Source organism: Ambystoma mexicanum, chromosome 1q, assembly GCF_040938575.1.
Source record: "Ambystoma mexicanum isolate Mex_15411 chromosome 1q, UKY_AmexF1_1, whole genome shotgun sequence".
Lineage (NCBI taxonomy): Eukaryota > Metazoa > Chordata > Amphibia > Caudata > Ambystomatidae > Ambystoma > Ambystoma mexicanum.
The window spans coordinates 1276496349-1276513203 of NC_090922.1; the positions used below are offsets into that span (position 1 = coordinate 1276496349).

The following is a 16855-nucleotide window of genomic DNA, read 5'->3' on the forward strand; positions in this document are numbered from 1 at the left end:
GGGCGCCTGGTTTTACCAGGCGCCCTTAGCGGGAGCCGCTAAGGAACCAGGGAGCTAATAACGGACCCGCTATCAGCGGGCCCGTTGTTAGCTCCATCCCCATTCCCATTGAGCCCTATGGGGGCTCGAATGGGAATGGGGAATGGTTCTCGGAATGGGGACTTACCGTGTCCTCCAAGGTGGAAATGACCCGGTAAGTCCCTATTCCGAGAACCCGGACCCCCAATGCAATCCAAAATGCAATGCATAGAAAGTGCGGCACAATTTATTTACCTGGATACATGTGAGGGCCTGTTGCATATTCTTCAAAGTGCTCTGGGTGGTCTGCCCTGCATACTTTAGTGACACGCTAAGGAGATTGGGCTCTGTATTCATTTCCCAAATTCGACAATGCTCTTGTGAGGAAAGCCATATATAAAAATGTAACCTTCTCAGCAATGGTCAACAGTTTTGCCTCCCGCTGTCGGTGGCTTTATTTTGAAATAGTTAATGAACTTTGAATGTGTGAATTCTATTGCTCACTGTATCTTTCTCTGTTTGCTATACATGGATGGGACCACTGCTACAGCACTTGAATGTTCATGTGCTGACACAGACGCCAAGTGCAGGTATGGAGGTTGGCAGTGTAAGGTGCAGTATCCAGATTCCCCCCTCACTTTTTGGGATTGATCCTTCTAGCTGCATCCTTTTGCCCGTGTGACTAGGGCATAATTGTGGTCCAAATTCACCTGCCTGTCATGCCTGCTCTCTGTTTGAACACGCGTTTTTTTGGTGAAGGAAAGGTGTTAGGTAGGAACGTATACATTATGACTGATGTGTGACAAAAAACTCCCATCCTCTCTGTAATTGCGTGGTAAAAACTAGGGCATCACATGGTTTGCCCACATCGCTCATTGGATGTCGGATATAGTTTAAGCAGCCAGAGGAAAAATGCAACCTTTCAGCTTTAGGTCGTGCATTGAATAATCCTTACAAGGTTGTAAAAACACGTGGGCTAATAATAGCCCAGACTCTGGGGATCCAGTTAAAGCATTGTATGATAGAATGACATACATGTTTGCCCACGGGGTTGGGGAGCTGCTCCAATAAAGTCATTGATATGGAGAAAAATATATTATATTCAACAATCATAGGATGTTTTCAGACGTTGTTCTCACCTTCATATACAACCATTTCGGCACGGATCACATGTATTTGTGCATTAATTACAGTGGTGATGTTCACAACTCCAAATATGTGTACTTTTTGTGTATGCATGGCTTCTCACCTACTGATTTCCTCACTTTTCTGAACAAGGTATCCATCGCAGGCTGGATGCCTAATTAGCAGGTTGATATGGCAATCGGGGCAAGTGGAAAGTCTGTGGAGTTTGTGTAGCAGCGCTATACTTGTGTAGCACCTTATGGGAGGAAATCTAGCAACTTAATCCAAACATGATTCACATTGAGTCGCATCCTTTGTAAAAACATGGGTGGCCCCAGTATAATGCTCTCTATGTCTATGTAAAACCAACCCACACCCAATCTCTGGGCAAGAGACAAAATGCTTTGCAATAACTTATCTTCATATTTAGAATATGGCGCTAGTAACCCGTTCCAAAGGCTACGCCGGGTGGTAACAGCCCAGCAGACCTCCTTTAAGGGCTGAGCAAAGCGAGAACATTTAATGAGGGCACTGGGATTTTACACGCCAGTGTAGTGTGTGGAACGGGTTACTAACGCTATTAGCATCCCGGGTTACCAAAGCGGTAACCCGGCTTGCTGATAGCAGGTTTTTTTCTATGAAAGAACGCGACGCCTTCTTGCGTCCCATTCTTTCTTTCATAGAAATGACAGTTCAAAGATGTCCACCACAGAGATGGAAGGTGGGTCCCCTTACGGGGCCCCTCTTCCATTTCCGTTGCACCCGGCAAAGAGAGACAGAGAGAAACAACGGCGGCATTGGGCATCATCACCGCCACAATCAGGTAAATCAGGCTGGGGTCAGGGATTGGGAATATTAAAAAAAGGGAAAGGAGGGTGGGGAGAAGATGGTGGACCGGGGTGTGGAAGAAAGCCTGCAGGTTCTGTGGAACATGGGCTGGTATATGTGGTTTCAGCCCGTGTTCTGCAGAACCTGATTGGCTGCTCCTCCCTTCCCTGGGTGCTAATATACATTATTTTCAAAATAAACAGTGTAATTTGGAAGTGATTCCATCTCACAATGCAGCAAATCAGTGTACCGGGCTTTCTCTCTTGTGAATAAACAACGTAGAACTCATTTGGCATAATTTATTTGAAACAAGCTCTGGGATTGATTTTCTAGTTTAAATATGTAATTTATGTAAGAGTCTAGCACTTATACTATTTTTTTGAGCTTAGTAAATTTTGTTTTACTTAAAGTTTTTTTTAGATTAGTAAATCAGTGCAGTACACATAAATATGTGGGGCTGATTTACTAAAATAAATAAGTATCTTAAGTAAGAGCCTAATTCCTTACACTATTTTTTTTTAACTAAGTACATTTTATCTTATTTAATCTACTTATTTAGTTTAGTAAATCAGTGCAATACACATATATATGTGGGGCAGATTTGCTAATCGAAATTAGTAGCTTAAGTAAGAGCCTAAATCCTTGCACTCTTTTTTTAACTTAGTACATTTTGTCATATTTAATCTACTTATTTAGCTTAGTAAATAAGCCGCTCCACCTTTAAGTTAACAGGTGCATGCTTCCTCAGAACAATGTATTAGTGATTTTCTTCACTTGCTTTAAGTTGATAAATGCAGCAATTATTCAAATGATTAAAACATATTCACTTTCAAAATATCCGAAAGACAACATTGAATGATTAATGAGAAGTTGATCAAGCATGTCCTTGGGAAATTGAAAAAAAAGAATCTGTATGAGACTTCTGGTCTCTGAGGATATTATTCCCTGTTTACCAGCCGCCCACCTCTCAGGAACTATGCAAACAGATGATCTGTTGGGGGAATAAACAGCCTAAGCTCCTAAATCTGCAACTTCTGAGTTCCAATGATTAATTATATTATTGGTTGCCATGTCCAGATTGGTTTCTGCTACTCTAGGAGCATTTTTGCAGCCTGTGTGTTTCTATCAAAGGTGCAACCCCTCCATGCCCTGGTAATTGTCACATTCTCAGCTCATCCCTTGTCTTGGAACTCCCCCTTGGGTAGTGGCATTACAAGAGGACAATGTTGCTGAACTATTGTAATGCCTTAAAACATGATTTCTAAATAACGTACAATATTCTAGCCTGGAGCATTTTATTTGTCAGGATCTGAGGTACAATTAAATTCAGTTTTGGGGATGCATCGATGCACAGTTTCCAATCGTTTCTAGCATGCCAAAACATGCTTGCATTTCCTGGAATTCATGATTCCAATATTTACAAATATATATCAACTACATTCATATCATTTACTTGTGAGAGTTATGAAGATTTGAAAATGGTTTTTTTTGTGGCTGGTTTAAAATATGTTCTGATTTCATTTCTGCTAACATTTACTTAAAATAGACCCACATTAACACAAGCTGAAGTACAAGTAGTCTGTTCATCTGTCGATTACAATTATTCCTGCAGCTTCCTCTCCTCTCCTCAATCTCTTTTAATGACCATCAAAATGGTATGATGAATCTGCTCTCAGTGTGATAAGAATGTTACATTTACCAGCCCTTCTGCATAGTCATGACATCATTGTTCTTAATGCTTTTAGATGGCAAGTGAAATGGATTTCATTTTATGTTAAGGCCACAGGTCGGACGCCATCTGTTTTTTATTTGTAAAGGGTTCTACCAGACCAACATACTTAACATTATTTTAACAGACTGGCATGTCAACGCATTCTATAGGCCAGGTCCATGGTGTAATTGCCCAATATCAATTTCTTATGACTCTTTGAATCCTCAAACCTCTTAAATTTCTTTGCATTTGTATTGAAGTTTAGAGACACATGGTAGCTCCGGAAGTAGTTAAAGGAAATGTCATAAACTATCATGATGAAGGAATGTCCAGAATTGTAATTATTTCAATATTTTGCATTCAAGAAACACAGATGTTTCTGTTTGATAGCAGACATTTGGTTTCCATTCTAAAGATAAAATACAACTCTGTGGTTGTAGACAGTTTCATGAGAACACGTACAAAATATAATGATAACTAACTAACCCTCAGTAAAGGCTTGTACATCAACTTATTCTGAAGCTTCTACTTATAAACATGATAAACGGTAATACTCAGGTTATTCAAATTTGTAGCAAAACAAACACTTTTTGAAATCGGTTGCTTATTCATAATACATGGCCACCTTTAAAAAGAATGTTACATTGTTAGGGAAGCCTACACAATTTTGTTTTGGGGCTACTCTTCTGATATCTTAATATGTAGAGAAAGCAACACACTCCTTCCCTAATCAAAAGTGACCAATCAGCTATTCAAGTAGCTTCTTTTAGTAAAGATAGGGCCATTTCTAAGGATCATGTGGGGAAGGGTAGGCACAGGACCGTGACACTTTTTCTCTGGAACAAGAAAGGACTTTATAACAAGGATGTCTTTTGACTCTTTGGGTTGCTTTGGAAAAGTGCAATCGTGCTAATCTTGGTGCAAGGTGGCTCCTTAACATTGTATGCTGATTTTCATATATAAAAGGGATGTAACACAGACAATATGTCACCTAGGTAGGTCTCAGGATCCCTTTGCAGAATGTAGTGGAGATGTGAGCTAATCATATTTCCCACAGGAACTACGATTCAGTTTGCTTACCTAGGGGGTTTGGAAACCCAGGTCAGATCCCAATTATCAATATGTCCACTTAGGAACACTTAACCAATCTCTCATATTTACACGAAAAGAGATGAAGATTTACTCAAAGACAAATCTGATAACCTGATGGGCCCCACATTTGCTATATGTAGTGGAGATGTGATCTAATAGTATTTTGCACTGGCAGTACGATTCACTTTGCTTACCTAGGGGAATTGAAAACCCAGATCAGATCCCAACGTCAATATATCCACTTAGGAACACTTAACCTATCTTTCATATTTTCACAAAAAAAGATGAAGATTTACTCAATACAATACTAAAAATCTGATGGCCCCAATTCTTGGGAACAATAAATGAGCCCAGATGGAGTACTACTGCATGTTACAGAAATCTCGAAGTCTCCCAGCAAAATTCTGCTATAATAATTCGAATCTATAGTATGGAAACAATGTTATTGTCTCCTAAGATCCAAGGAACATACTATTGGGAAGGATGTAGTAATGGGTTGAAGCAGCAAACACGAAAATAAGACATTCCATAACTATACTCTATTTTACATTATTTGTCTTTGACATTGTTTACTCAGGTTTTTATATCTCCTCCTGTTAATGCCAGGTGTGCAGCAGAGTTTAGACATGCTGAAGATGTCATATTGCTTCTTAATATCTATAACAATTAACACATTTCTCATATTTCCATTAACTTTGTCTAGGCTGAGCCTGTAATTCTGGATCTAAGAGACCTGTTTCAACTTATTTATGAATTAAAACAGAGAGAAGAAATTGAGAAAAAGGCACAAAAGGATAAGCAGTGTGAACAAGCTGTGTACCAGGTACCTAGACAACTAAAAGCTGGGCCTGATGGCCAGAATGTTTCGGCTGATGTAAGACTGTTGAATCAAAAATGTGACTGTCTTGATGTCTAATTTCGAAAATGGATCTACACTTGCAAATTTACTGTTCAGTTGCACATTAAAGCTGCTCTACTTTTCCTCAAAACATTCAATGGACAGGGTATTAATATCATGTCATGGCACAGCATAACGATGATAATGTGATACAAAACAGTAGCTCTCTAGATAAGGGGTCAAGTGGGAACGTTTGTCTTGGGAAGAAAGGGCAGTATACTTAGGGATTGCTATTTTTAGAACATTAAAGAGATGCATGAATACGAGATTATTTTGTAAAATATGAGTTTTTGAAGATTTGGGGGGCATTTTCTATTGATTTGTAAAGGCTATGTTGATATGCATTAGCAATGGTTAAACCCCTATTTTATGTTACATATGTTTATGTTAGGCTTCACTTGGATGTGATGTCCCTTATAATGAATTGGAATGCAATGAGTTTTATTGATAGTCTCAAAGAATGTTCTGCAGAAGTACTTTTACAGTGGTTTAGATGTATGTGCATTTTCAGGTCTTATAATTGTAGACTGCGGATGTATTTTTTTATTTTTATCAAGGTATCGACAGGTATTATTTTGTCTTTCTGTGCCGTAATTGTTTGTTAATGGAGAAATCTGATCTTATTTAAGAGTGATTTAGACAGAAACACAAGGGTTAAATATGGATTGAGGACTAGTACCCAAACTCTAATGAAGCAAGCATATGTTTGCATTAAAAGTAATGTAAACATTAAAAAGACAGCATTTTAGAAGAAGAAAGTAAAAGTAACTGTTTTCTTTTTTTATATATATATTTATATGTGTAATGGAAATTGAGTTCAAATACACAAATATATGTATTTGTTTTAAAAATCTGCTCTGATTGGTTTATGATTCAATGAGACCTGTTATCCCCCATGACCCTCCTGCATTAGCTCAACTCACCCCCTTTCATTTGAAGCTATCTCTTTCTTTCTTTGAAGTTATGCTTTCAGGGTAGTGGGGCTACATATTAAAACTATAATTAGCATCCCATCCCTTCTCTGCCCTTTTCTCTTCCTCTGAAGCAGGCTGCTTCTGACCATAAATGCTTTCTTTTGATGCATTTTGTGATTTATTATTTAATTAGTTGGCCTGGTTACATTGGGCATCATCACAGGTTTGGAGGTAGCCTTGCGGGTAAAAATTTTCCAGCGCCTGCGAATGGGCAATTACCGGCCCCCGTAATTGCCCATTCGCGGGTGCCGGTATGAAATGCTCCAATAGGGCTCACTGGGAATGGGGAGTTGGGATGCACCAGCACCATTCAGAATGATGCCGGTGCATCCGATATGCTAAGCTCGCTAGTGCTGTCAGGTCAGACCTGGCCGGCGGTAAGGCACCCGCGAGCAGAACTCATAGTTTGCCAGTCCGGAAACAACAGTACCGGCAAGCTTACCGGTACCATTGCTAAACTGAGGCCCATTCACTTTCTTTTGGTTTCACGTACATATTTTCAATAAAAGTTATTTGTACATCATCATTATTATTTTGTTATTTTTACTCAGCTCTAAAATACTGTTTGGCCAATCAGTTGGGTTGAACCTTGAAAACAATGTAATGGCAAAATGTTATGCCCCTATCCAATAATGAGTTTGAAAACAAACTATTAATACTTGCATATATAAGTTTGATTTTTCTGTCCTATTCTACCTCAATGTAGCTCTCTGAAAGTATCCCTATGTCTTCTCTGCCCTTCGAGTCTGATGGCACTTCTTATGCTTACTCTGTTTATTTCTTTGCACATCTTTCTAATTCCTTGGATGTAGACAATTTTGGAAGAAGATGTAGAAGATCCTGTGTATCAGGTAATTTTCAAAAAAGTAGAAAATAGAAAAACTGAAAGCACTTCATAGTTTTTCATTAGATTTAGTTTGACAGGATATTTAACTCATGAGCATGACACAGGATCTTTCATCGCATCCCACTATTTGTAATATCATCAATGATGTAGCTCATAGATGTTATTTAACTCACCTCCTTCGGAAATGTTGCATGTTAAGTGCTGCATGAGTATTTACTAAAGTTGAACATGCATCTAACCAACACAAATTCGGACAAATCACACTGAGAACGCATATTTGCTATAAAAGCCATATTTAAATGTTCTTCTCATGTTACAACTAGTTGTACACCCGTTGGTTAGACATCAAGAAACTATGTCTTTGGATTCTTTACCAAAATGTATTTGGAATCATTAAGTGTGATAGTGGCCACCATCTTAAATAGTATGGATGCCTCTTTTAGTTCTGAAAAGATCTGCAACTGTTCAGAAAATGACCCAAACATATTCCTCTTCATAAGGTCACTCATAGCACTGCCCCACCTCTGTCAATATAAGATCTATCCCCTTCCAATACTGCACCAATCCTGCCAAACTGGTTATCTAAACAACCATCAACTATAGGCTCTTTAAGATCACCTGAAATCATAGGAAAACAGAGAATCAATGTTGTCTCTGCCATTATAATGACCTTTACATGACTGAGCAATCACACAAAAGCAACTTAAAGGCAGCGCAGTGTGCATATTGGGTTATGCTTGGCCATGAGCCATATCAGAACTGTTATGACACAAGCTGAAAGCCCATGACAGAATATTAAGCTCCTAGTCACGGAAACAAGACACAGTCGCTTTTAAACACTCATTGTTTTGCCGTGTCAAAGTAGTGTATACAAAATGTATTAATAAGTCCATCGAGCTTATAGTGATTTAGCCCTTGCAACAAAAACATGCCACATTTGCCATTCATAAATGTGCTGCACATGTTTTGAAATGAAACTAAAGAGCCCAAAAATGTTGTATTTTACACATCAGCCGCTAATAATAATTTGCCTAATCAACAAGTCTGCTCCAGTTTTTTGTTTGTTTTGTAGCTGCCTATACTTATTTTAGTTAACCATAAATGCTTCACAAATGTCTTATTTGTGCAACAATGTTTCCTTTTTCTCAATGCAAAACATGGGAATTAATGGCAAATATCCTGGTAGATTGGTCAAATTAATGCACTACCTGTTAAGTGTTTTTATAACAGAGCTATTACTACTTGCAACTTTATTGTAGAAACTTTGCACTGGTACAAGTGTTATTTTGCACAGTATTCACTCCTGGGAAGATAGTCTTTTAATGCATTTTTTCAGAAGGGCAATGTCTGCCAAAGCCTTATAATGTGCCATCCATTAATGTCCAGAGCTGAGAGGTGGCCAACAGATGAACATATGGTGACAGATAAAACACATTAGATAAGTCAGACTAACGAACTGTATGGGTTGACGACCTGATACACAGTAGGCTAATCCTTGAGTTAGACTCCTGACTCACCATTTTTATTTTCTTTGTGGACAATGTATTATTTCTCTGCCCTCTTGAGTGTGTGCGCAAACTGTGTTTGCACATGCACATATGCATTTTTGCTTCTGCAAAGTCAATTCCTCATGTACAAAAGACATTTGTGCACACACAAAATAACATTCAGTCGTTCCAGGTTTTTTAGGGGTTCTGTCCCTGAACTGCTTGCCTCATGTAACCCCCATGTTTATTTATTAAGAGAAGAGATTACCAAAAGTCTAAACCAAAAATAATTAAGAAAGCACAAAAAAGCAACTCATTTCCCATGAGAATAGTTTTTAAGGTAGAAACTCACCTATCAATCTTGCAGTCTCATCAGCTGTATCAATTGATCCGACACATGCCATACCAAATCATTTGCATGGATGTTGAAACTACTATTTTACCCCTTTGAAGTCAAATCTTTGGCAGCCTTTATTGTAAACAATTAAACCATTTCTCTGTGTCTGTCTCTATTCTAACTTTCTTTTTCTCTGATTTACTGTGACTTTAAATCTGAAATTCAGAACTTCTCTGTTTCCTTTACTTGTACCTGTGACCTTTCCCTTCTGGCTGCTGATGTAACAGTACATTGTGTTTGAAGCTGGACATGAACCCATCCGTGATCCCGACTCTGAAGAAAGCATTTATCAGGTATAAAGTAGCCCTAGGCATTGTATTTGTCTTTGCAGATGTTCAATATGTGTAAAGTACATATGCAATATGTTGAGTGTTATCCTACTTGAAATGTAAAGGTCCTCTGCAGTAACAGATTCTGTGAAGCACCTCGCTCAGTCCATTCATGGTTCTACTGGAAGTCAATGGTCTGTCCTTGGGTGCCTAGCCAAAGTTGTACATTAAATATGCTCTATCTATCAATAATCACACATATTTCTACTACCCAGAAAGGACATTCAAACATTGAAATGGGTAGAGCTCTAGTTTGCATATGCAAGTAGAGTAGCGGGTGTTAATGGTACGCACCCACATGGAAAACCCGATATAAAGCCCAGACCATATCACTCGGTGAAGAGCCGTTACATCATTTTACAGTCACTCATTAGGAATTCTCAGAGCCTAGCATGCCCATTGCAGTGGACTATAGTGCTATGGTGTTGTATGGGTTTCAAGCACTGAACTGTGAAGTCCTATTTTCACTGTTGACTATGTACATACATGTTATTGTGCACATTTGGGTAACATTCTCAATTACCCATTTTAGTATTCAATTGGCAAGTAAGATATCTCAAACTCCAGATGCACATTCCAATGCTTCACGCCTCTCGAGGAAAGCTCTGCAAAGTAGGAGGAGGGTGTGTCGATTTGAAATGTTCTTCCTTTCAATCAGAAATTGGACTATTGCTTGTTTTGCCTTCTACATGTGGTATAATCAGTGTTATAATGTGTTATAATCAGTCCTTTTGTCCAATCTGGATACGACCTATTTCATGGATATACCATTAGCTACATCCAGTTTCAATTAAAATCTGCTGCTTCCCTGTCAGAACTCTCTTTTATTCCCACACATTTAAGCTTTATTACCAAGCTGAATCCACCCAAAAGGGAAACGTGAGCATGCTAATTCCTTTTCATCGATGTATTTGATTTGAGCTTTGAAAAATGACACATCTCACACCCACCTTTTTCTTATAGTCTATCGCACATAGGAAGCAGTTCCTATAGCGGTGTCTGTCCTAAATGCTGGTTTCATTTCCACATGACCTCCCCCTAGCATCTGACATCACTAAATTACAGATTTTAAGTAGTGTGGTTCGTCAGTTGTATATGTGATGGTTTGGTGTATCCGACAGCTTATGAAATCATATTCTCATGGCTCTCTGACTCCCTCAATTGTGCACTTTTATGCATTATTGTGTCTCCTCTCTTCATAATATACAGTTGAAATGTAGTGATTTTCTTGTTTTAGTTGTTAACCATCTCTTAATTCCAATAATCATCAAAGGTATGAATGCAACATGCTGTCTAACCCCATGTTCTTACCTCTCGTGTTATATCTAGAATAAAAGGATATTTATTCCATTTAGAACTTACTTTGAAAAGCCTTTTGTACTGTGGAATGCTTTTACCCTTTAGGACGTCAAATACGTTCGGACATGTGGGTCAACAACATCATATAGATTATGTTTGACCAGGTCTTCAAGACATAGTCAATTATTACTTTAAGTTTAACTGATCAGTCACGTAGATCGCAATATGAGACTCCATGGCTTTTATCTAGTTTGCATATTTTTAAACATAACCTAAGCACACGCTATTTAGAAGCTCATCTACTTGCTTCCTCAATCAGTGGGCTTCTCAATGTGCATTGCCCTGTATTGTAGGCAGACCACCTACAGCAAATCACCTTTAACAGATCTTTTTAGCGGTAGCTTTACTCATCATCCTCACAGCTTTTTAAATGAAATGCACGCTCGATTTTTGGCTGTGTATGTTACCTTATCTACTTTCAGCATGCAGACACCTTTGTAAACTTAATAAATATACAGAATACATTACAAAGACAATATCTACCCTGTTTGCACATATAGAAGTTACATATTGGAATAATTATCTTAAGACAGGTTCTGCTTTTCTTTAGCTTTAATAACTTTAAATAATAACTTTACATATCAAGTTTTGTTTTCTTATTGATGCATGACTGGATCATTTTGCTTTTACTTTGTTTAGTCTTCTTGACATTATTTACTTGTTTTCTAAGTGCACGGTATCATTCTGACCTGAGATTATTTATGCAATGTATTACAGTTTTGCCTAAAAAGTTGGGCAAAACAAAACAATGTCCATTATTTATTTTGTGTGATTTGACGATTTATCAGGCCTTTGCAGTGATCCAAAAGAAAAGGTTTGAGCTGAAGACACATTGGAAGGCTTTAAGTAATTTTACATTCCTATGCTGTCATGTAGCTTGTAACCTCCAGAAAAATGGGATATGGTGTCTGAAAAGAAAATATTTCTAATGTAGGAATGACTATGAGAGAAATGCCCATCTGTGCTAATTGCCAGTGTTTTATTTTATTTTATGTTTTATTTTAACACTTGCTACAATTTACAAGCCATCAATCTATTTTTGCCAGTTCTAAAATACATGTTTTTATTTCCTGCTTTACAGAGCAATGCGAAAAATGATAAAGTATGTGGTGATCTCGGTTGGGTGCGTGCCTGCGCCTTTCCCGTATGTCGAATGTTATCATTAGAATGGTTCTGTGCGGTCCATTTTGTTTTACAAATAAACTGTGGGATGCCACGTTAAGACTTACCTGTGCTCCGTAGTTTTATTCACCCATCCTGTCCACCACATTCTTGGTGACGAGGAGCCCAGGCACCCCATAGTAGAGGACAGGGGACCTGCCCTCTGTCCTGCCCCAAGCAGAGGTGCACCCCTTGCCAGGAAATAAGGCAAGCAGGTCCCATTGGTCCACTAGGTCTGCTGCAGCTAAGGGAGGCTGGGGGGCTAGTTACAGCAATGGCCAGAAGGGAGTGGACCTATTGAACTATTTGGGCACAGAGGGCCTGCACATTTTCAGGCATTTGCCAGGTGACGATGTCTTAGTGAATACTGGGGGAGATGGTGAACATTTTGTGAGTGCCTGTAAGACTGCCCTTAAGAAACTTACTAAGCAACTCAATGTCATACTGGAATGCTATAATTTGTTTTCAAGTGTGCAAGGAGCAGATGAGTCAATGGACAGTTATGTCACTGTGCTCAGGACCATCATTGCTACATGTCACTTCACTGGGACTTTAGAGGAACACTTAAGGGACCGCATCAGGATGGGGACACGCAGCTTGATGATAAGGGAACAACTATGGATCGACAAGGACCCCCCCTTAGAGAGAGCCTTATAACTGGCCAGAGCGATAGAGGAGTCTACCAAAAACATTAAGGCCATGACCCTCAAGGATGGTGCATTGAGCAGTGAAGGAGGGGCATGTATATAAGCAGTATATCCAGGAAAAGGGGGGAGGACCACTATAGGAGCAGAAGGACAAGGAGGAAGAAATCCAAATATCAGTGGGAGAAATGGAGGTACCTGCAATCGGTATGGGTGGAGCAGCCAAACCAAGGGGGTCAAGGTAGGTCCTGATGCAGCTGCAGAGTGCACACTGTAAGAGGATTCAATCCAGCACTACAGCTAAGTCAATGCCTAGTCTGGGATACTGAATGGAAACCATTATTGATATATGTTTATGTCCAGTTCATGAGTTCTGGATGACTACCCCTATATAACACCCCTCTCTTGGAATCCCCCTGACCCCACTGAGCCAAGAAGTAGTTCTGTTTTGCAAGTTTAAAAGGTTTATTTGAGAATTTAAACAATATATATATATATATATATCACACCACATGTAAGGGACCCTGATCTCTCCATATATCTGACCCTGTTTCAGTGACCTGTTGCGTGATGGCCTGCAACCAGACCATGCGGTCCTGGTGAGTCCACTCACCTCTCACAAATAACTTATGTAAGAAGTGCTCTCTGGCTATTTTCATGTCTACTAAGGTCGTCATTCTAGAGATTGGTCTCTGTCCTGATTTACAGAAGTTTGTATTTTATTTTTGCAAAACAGACCTTTTCCTTAGAGCGTTCCTTTGAGGAGTGCTTTACAGCATAACACAGCGTGGTGATCCGACCGGATATGTGTATCTGGTCAGCTGGCACGCTGTATTAATCTGCACAAGTGATAGATCTAACCCAAACGTCCGGCTCGAGCCCCCAATTTGTAAGAGGATTCAATCCAGCACTACAGCTAAGTCAATGCCTAGTCTGGGATACTGAATGGAAACCCTTATTGATATATCTTTATGTCCAGTTCATGAGTTCTGGATGACTACCCCTATATAACACCCCTCTCTTGGAATCCCCCTGACCCCACTGAGCCAAGAAGTAGTTCTGTTTTGCAAGTTTAAAAGGTTTATTTGAGAATTTAAACAATATATATATATATATATATATCACACTTTATAATAAATTAATAATTGAATATCACACTTAATCTGAGCAGTAATCAATAATGGATAGTCTGGCACTAGCACACTTCTTTATAATCAATGATGAGTGGTTATAGGATGGATAAGATAGCAACAATACTTTTATGGTTTCAAATGGATGCAAGGTGGAATGAAAATGCAGTACAGAAAAAAAACTTGATAGGATTTCAGCAAAAGACAATGTAATCACTTTTCTCTGGCAATTCACTCCCCCCCTTTATGCAATGCAAGGAAATGGAAGGAAAGCACACAGTTCTCAGAAATGCAATCAAATGTAATTCAGTTCAATTCCCCACTAGCAGCTTATACAACAGATAGGAGTTTTGAAACACAGACCCAAGTGCTTTGAATATGGTGACAATGCAGTGAGAAATATGCTGAAAATGCTTTTAATTCCCTTCAGGAGGTTCAGGGTGAGTGGTATCTAGTTAATATTACTCCAGGCTCCCTCTAGCAATGATTCAGGGATGGTTCTTAAGAGGCAAACGAATTTTAGTAGTTCAGGCAAAAGCAGCTATCTTTTAAAGAAATCGGGCCAAATCGCAAATCGCGGCAAAATTCGTGGGTGCGAGAATCGTGATTACGGAGAAAGTATAAGGAGTAGGAAGTCGGTTCTAGGCTCATTAAAAATATGGGATTCCAAGCTTTCAGAGGAAAGTTAAACCAAGTTCCTAGCCCAAACGGTTCCAGAGATACAGACGATTAAATAAATGTAGTTTTTCGGATTTGAAATTTTAAAAGTTCAAAGCAACAGGTTACAGCTTGCAGCTAGAAAATGACAGGTGACAGCTTTGCTAATGACAGGTGACAGTTAGGAGGCAGTTCTACTTAGATTAAAATAGTTTGGATTAGATTATTTTAACTAAGTGATTGGTTCTGCACAGTTCTGCTAGGTACTCACAATATATTTAGAAATAGGCCTCGCCACGGATCTGGTCAGGTTTTGGACTGGACTCCGGTTCTGGTCGCAGCACTTCACAGTGATCTGGGTCAGCTCTCTGGTTTTGCTAACAGCGGTCTGGGTCAGCTCTGCTCTGCTGGTCTAGCCTCTCTGGATTCTGGATACTGCTCTGCTTTCTAGATACTGCTACAGGTTCTGGAGATTGATGGATTTGAAGTCTGGATCTCTGGATGTGAAGTCGTCTGCAGCAAATGGAATTGAATGTCTTCTCTAGCTTCCAGTGGCTCTTTTTATGTCTTTTGAAAGTGGGTGTGTGTGCAGCATCACTAGCCAGCCCCTCTTTCAACTTGTCATTGGCCCAATTCTCCCCTCTCCCATGATTGGGGAAGGAACTGTGAGTCAGAGTGATGCTGTAGGTTTTATGGGTCAGAGGATCCTCCCCTGGTCAGTCTGCCCACAAATCTATATTTGATCAAAATACACATTTCTCAAATACATAGTGGTTTGTCAATGCGTGTACATATTACCTATCACATGAGGTAGTCTCTGTCCCAAATCTGCTCTTCCTGAGGGCTTGCATTCAGAAACAGCAACATTTTCGATTTTAGTGGGTTATGCAACCTTGGTTCTTCATTAAAAATTATACACATATACACGGCCTGTCCATACATACTCTAGTAAATTCCCATGTCTCTAGCTTAAACACAGAGGCTGTAGTATCCATAAATAGCGGGGTTTTGCCCCAGAACATCACACAAATTCCCAACGTGTCTTAAAATGTGCACAGAAAAATCACAAGAATTATGGTATCATTTAAATAATTTTGACAAGTCCGCACCATGAGTTATACATCTTTCTTAGAATCATATTCTGGCCAACAGGGGTGTGTCTTTTCAGGTCACATGGTGTAGAAACCAGTTTATCCAGTTTCTGCCAAGCTCAGAGACCCTGCCCCTCCCAGCTTGTGCCAAGAGGAAGCTATTTTACGGCCACCCTAATAAACCATCTGCCTGGGCCCAGGACAGGCCTTTGTTCAACTCCCTGTAGCTGCTCCACCCCTAATCTAATCAGAGAGGTGACAACTCCTTTTGGCAAGGGGAAGAGTGGCTGAGCAGGTTTTAACTCCTGTGGGGGTAGATGTCAGGCAGAATTCAGTTTCATTAAGCCAGGTTTCAGATAAAATGTCACTTTTTGATCCCCAGTTTAAGTCAAGACAATTTTTACATATGCAGCTAGAATGCTGATTCTAAGTTCAAAACTATGACATTTCAACAGTGACAAACTATGTGACACTCAAAGTAGGTCACTCAGTTAATTTAAACATTTTTCATTTTTGGTAGTTTTAAATCCAGTTTCAGTTAGGCTGCTGCAGACCTGCAGACCTCAGCCAGTCTTGTTATGAACATTGTTTTGGGGCTCTTCAACTTCCCAGATTTAGTATGCACACATACTTCATTCTGCCAGATGTCCACTGGTGTTCAGTGAGATTTTTGGATGTGTTGCAATGTTTGAAAATTGGCATTTTGAGCTGGCATTCAGGGAAACAAAAGGTGATTTTAAAGTGCGGTTTTTCCTTTGGCACACATTTCACTCATGGCACCCCGGCCCATCCTGCTCGCACTGGTGGGTGGCAAGTTAGGCAACCATTTTAGTGTGCACAAACTGCGTGGTTCTCCTAGATTCTGGCGCACATGTGGGCTTTTTTGCCATCTTGGATTTTCTAAGCCCACAGCACCAAATGTTGCAGCATGATAGCTCAAACGTGGGTCAGGACACCCAACAACACGCTGCTGTATGAGGGGCATTTTGCAAGGCAATGCAGAGTAAGCAAGGAGAGTATCCATGCACAAGACAACTTTTGCATGCAAAAGGGACATGTTAACCTGGTGGAATACCGGAAATACAAGGGGGAAAATACGAATCGGCA

General features: G+C 39.6%; 1 protein-coding gene across 17 annotated transcripts in view; it reads left to right on the plus strand.

The window, feature by feature from the left end:
• Positions 1 to 16855, plus strand: part of DAB1 (DAB adaptor protein 1) — a 4845894-nt gene that overhangs the window by 4609560 nt on the left and 219479 nt on the right. For 12 of the 17 annotated variants that reach the window (XM_069642094.1, XM_069642088.1, XM_069642093.1 and 9 more), the window contains 3 exons: positions 5478 to 5597; positions 7459 to 7497; positions 9605 to 9670. In XM_069642094.1, coding sequence (XP_069498195.1) covers positions 5478 to 5597; positions 7459 to 7497; positions 9605 to 9670 — 225 coding nt within the window. The remainder of the gene's footprint in view (positions 1 to 5477; positions 5598 to 7458; positions 7498 to 9604; positions 9671 to 16855) is intronic. The other 5 variants (XM_069642098.1, XM_069642099.1, XM_069642102.1 and 2 more) reach the window with 1 other exon arrangement.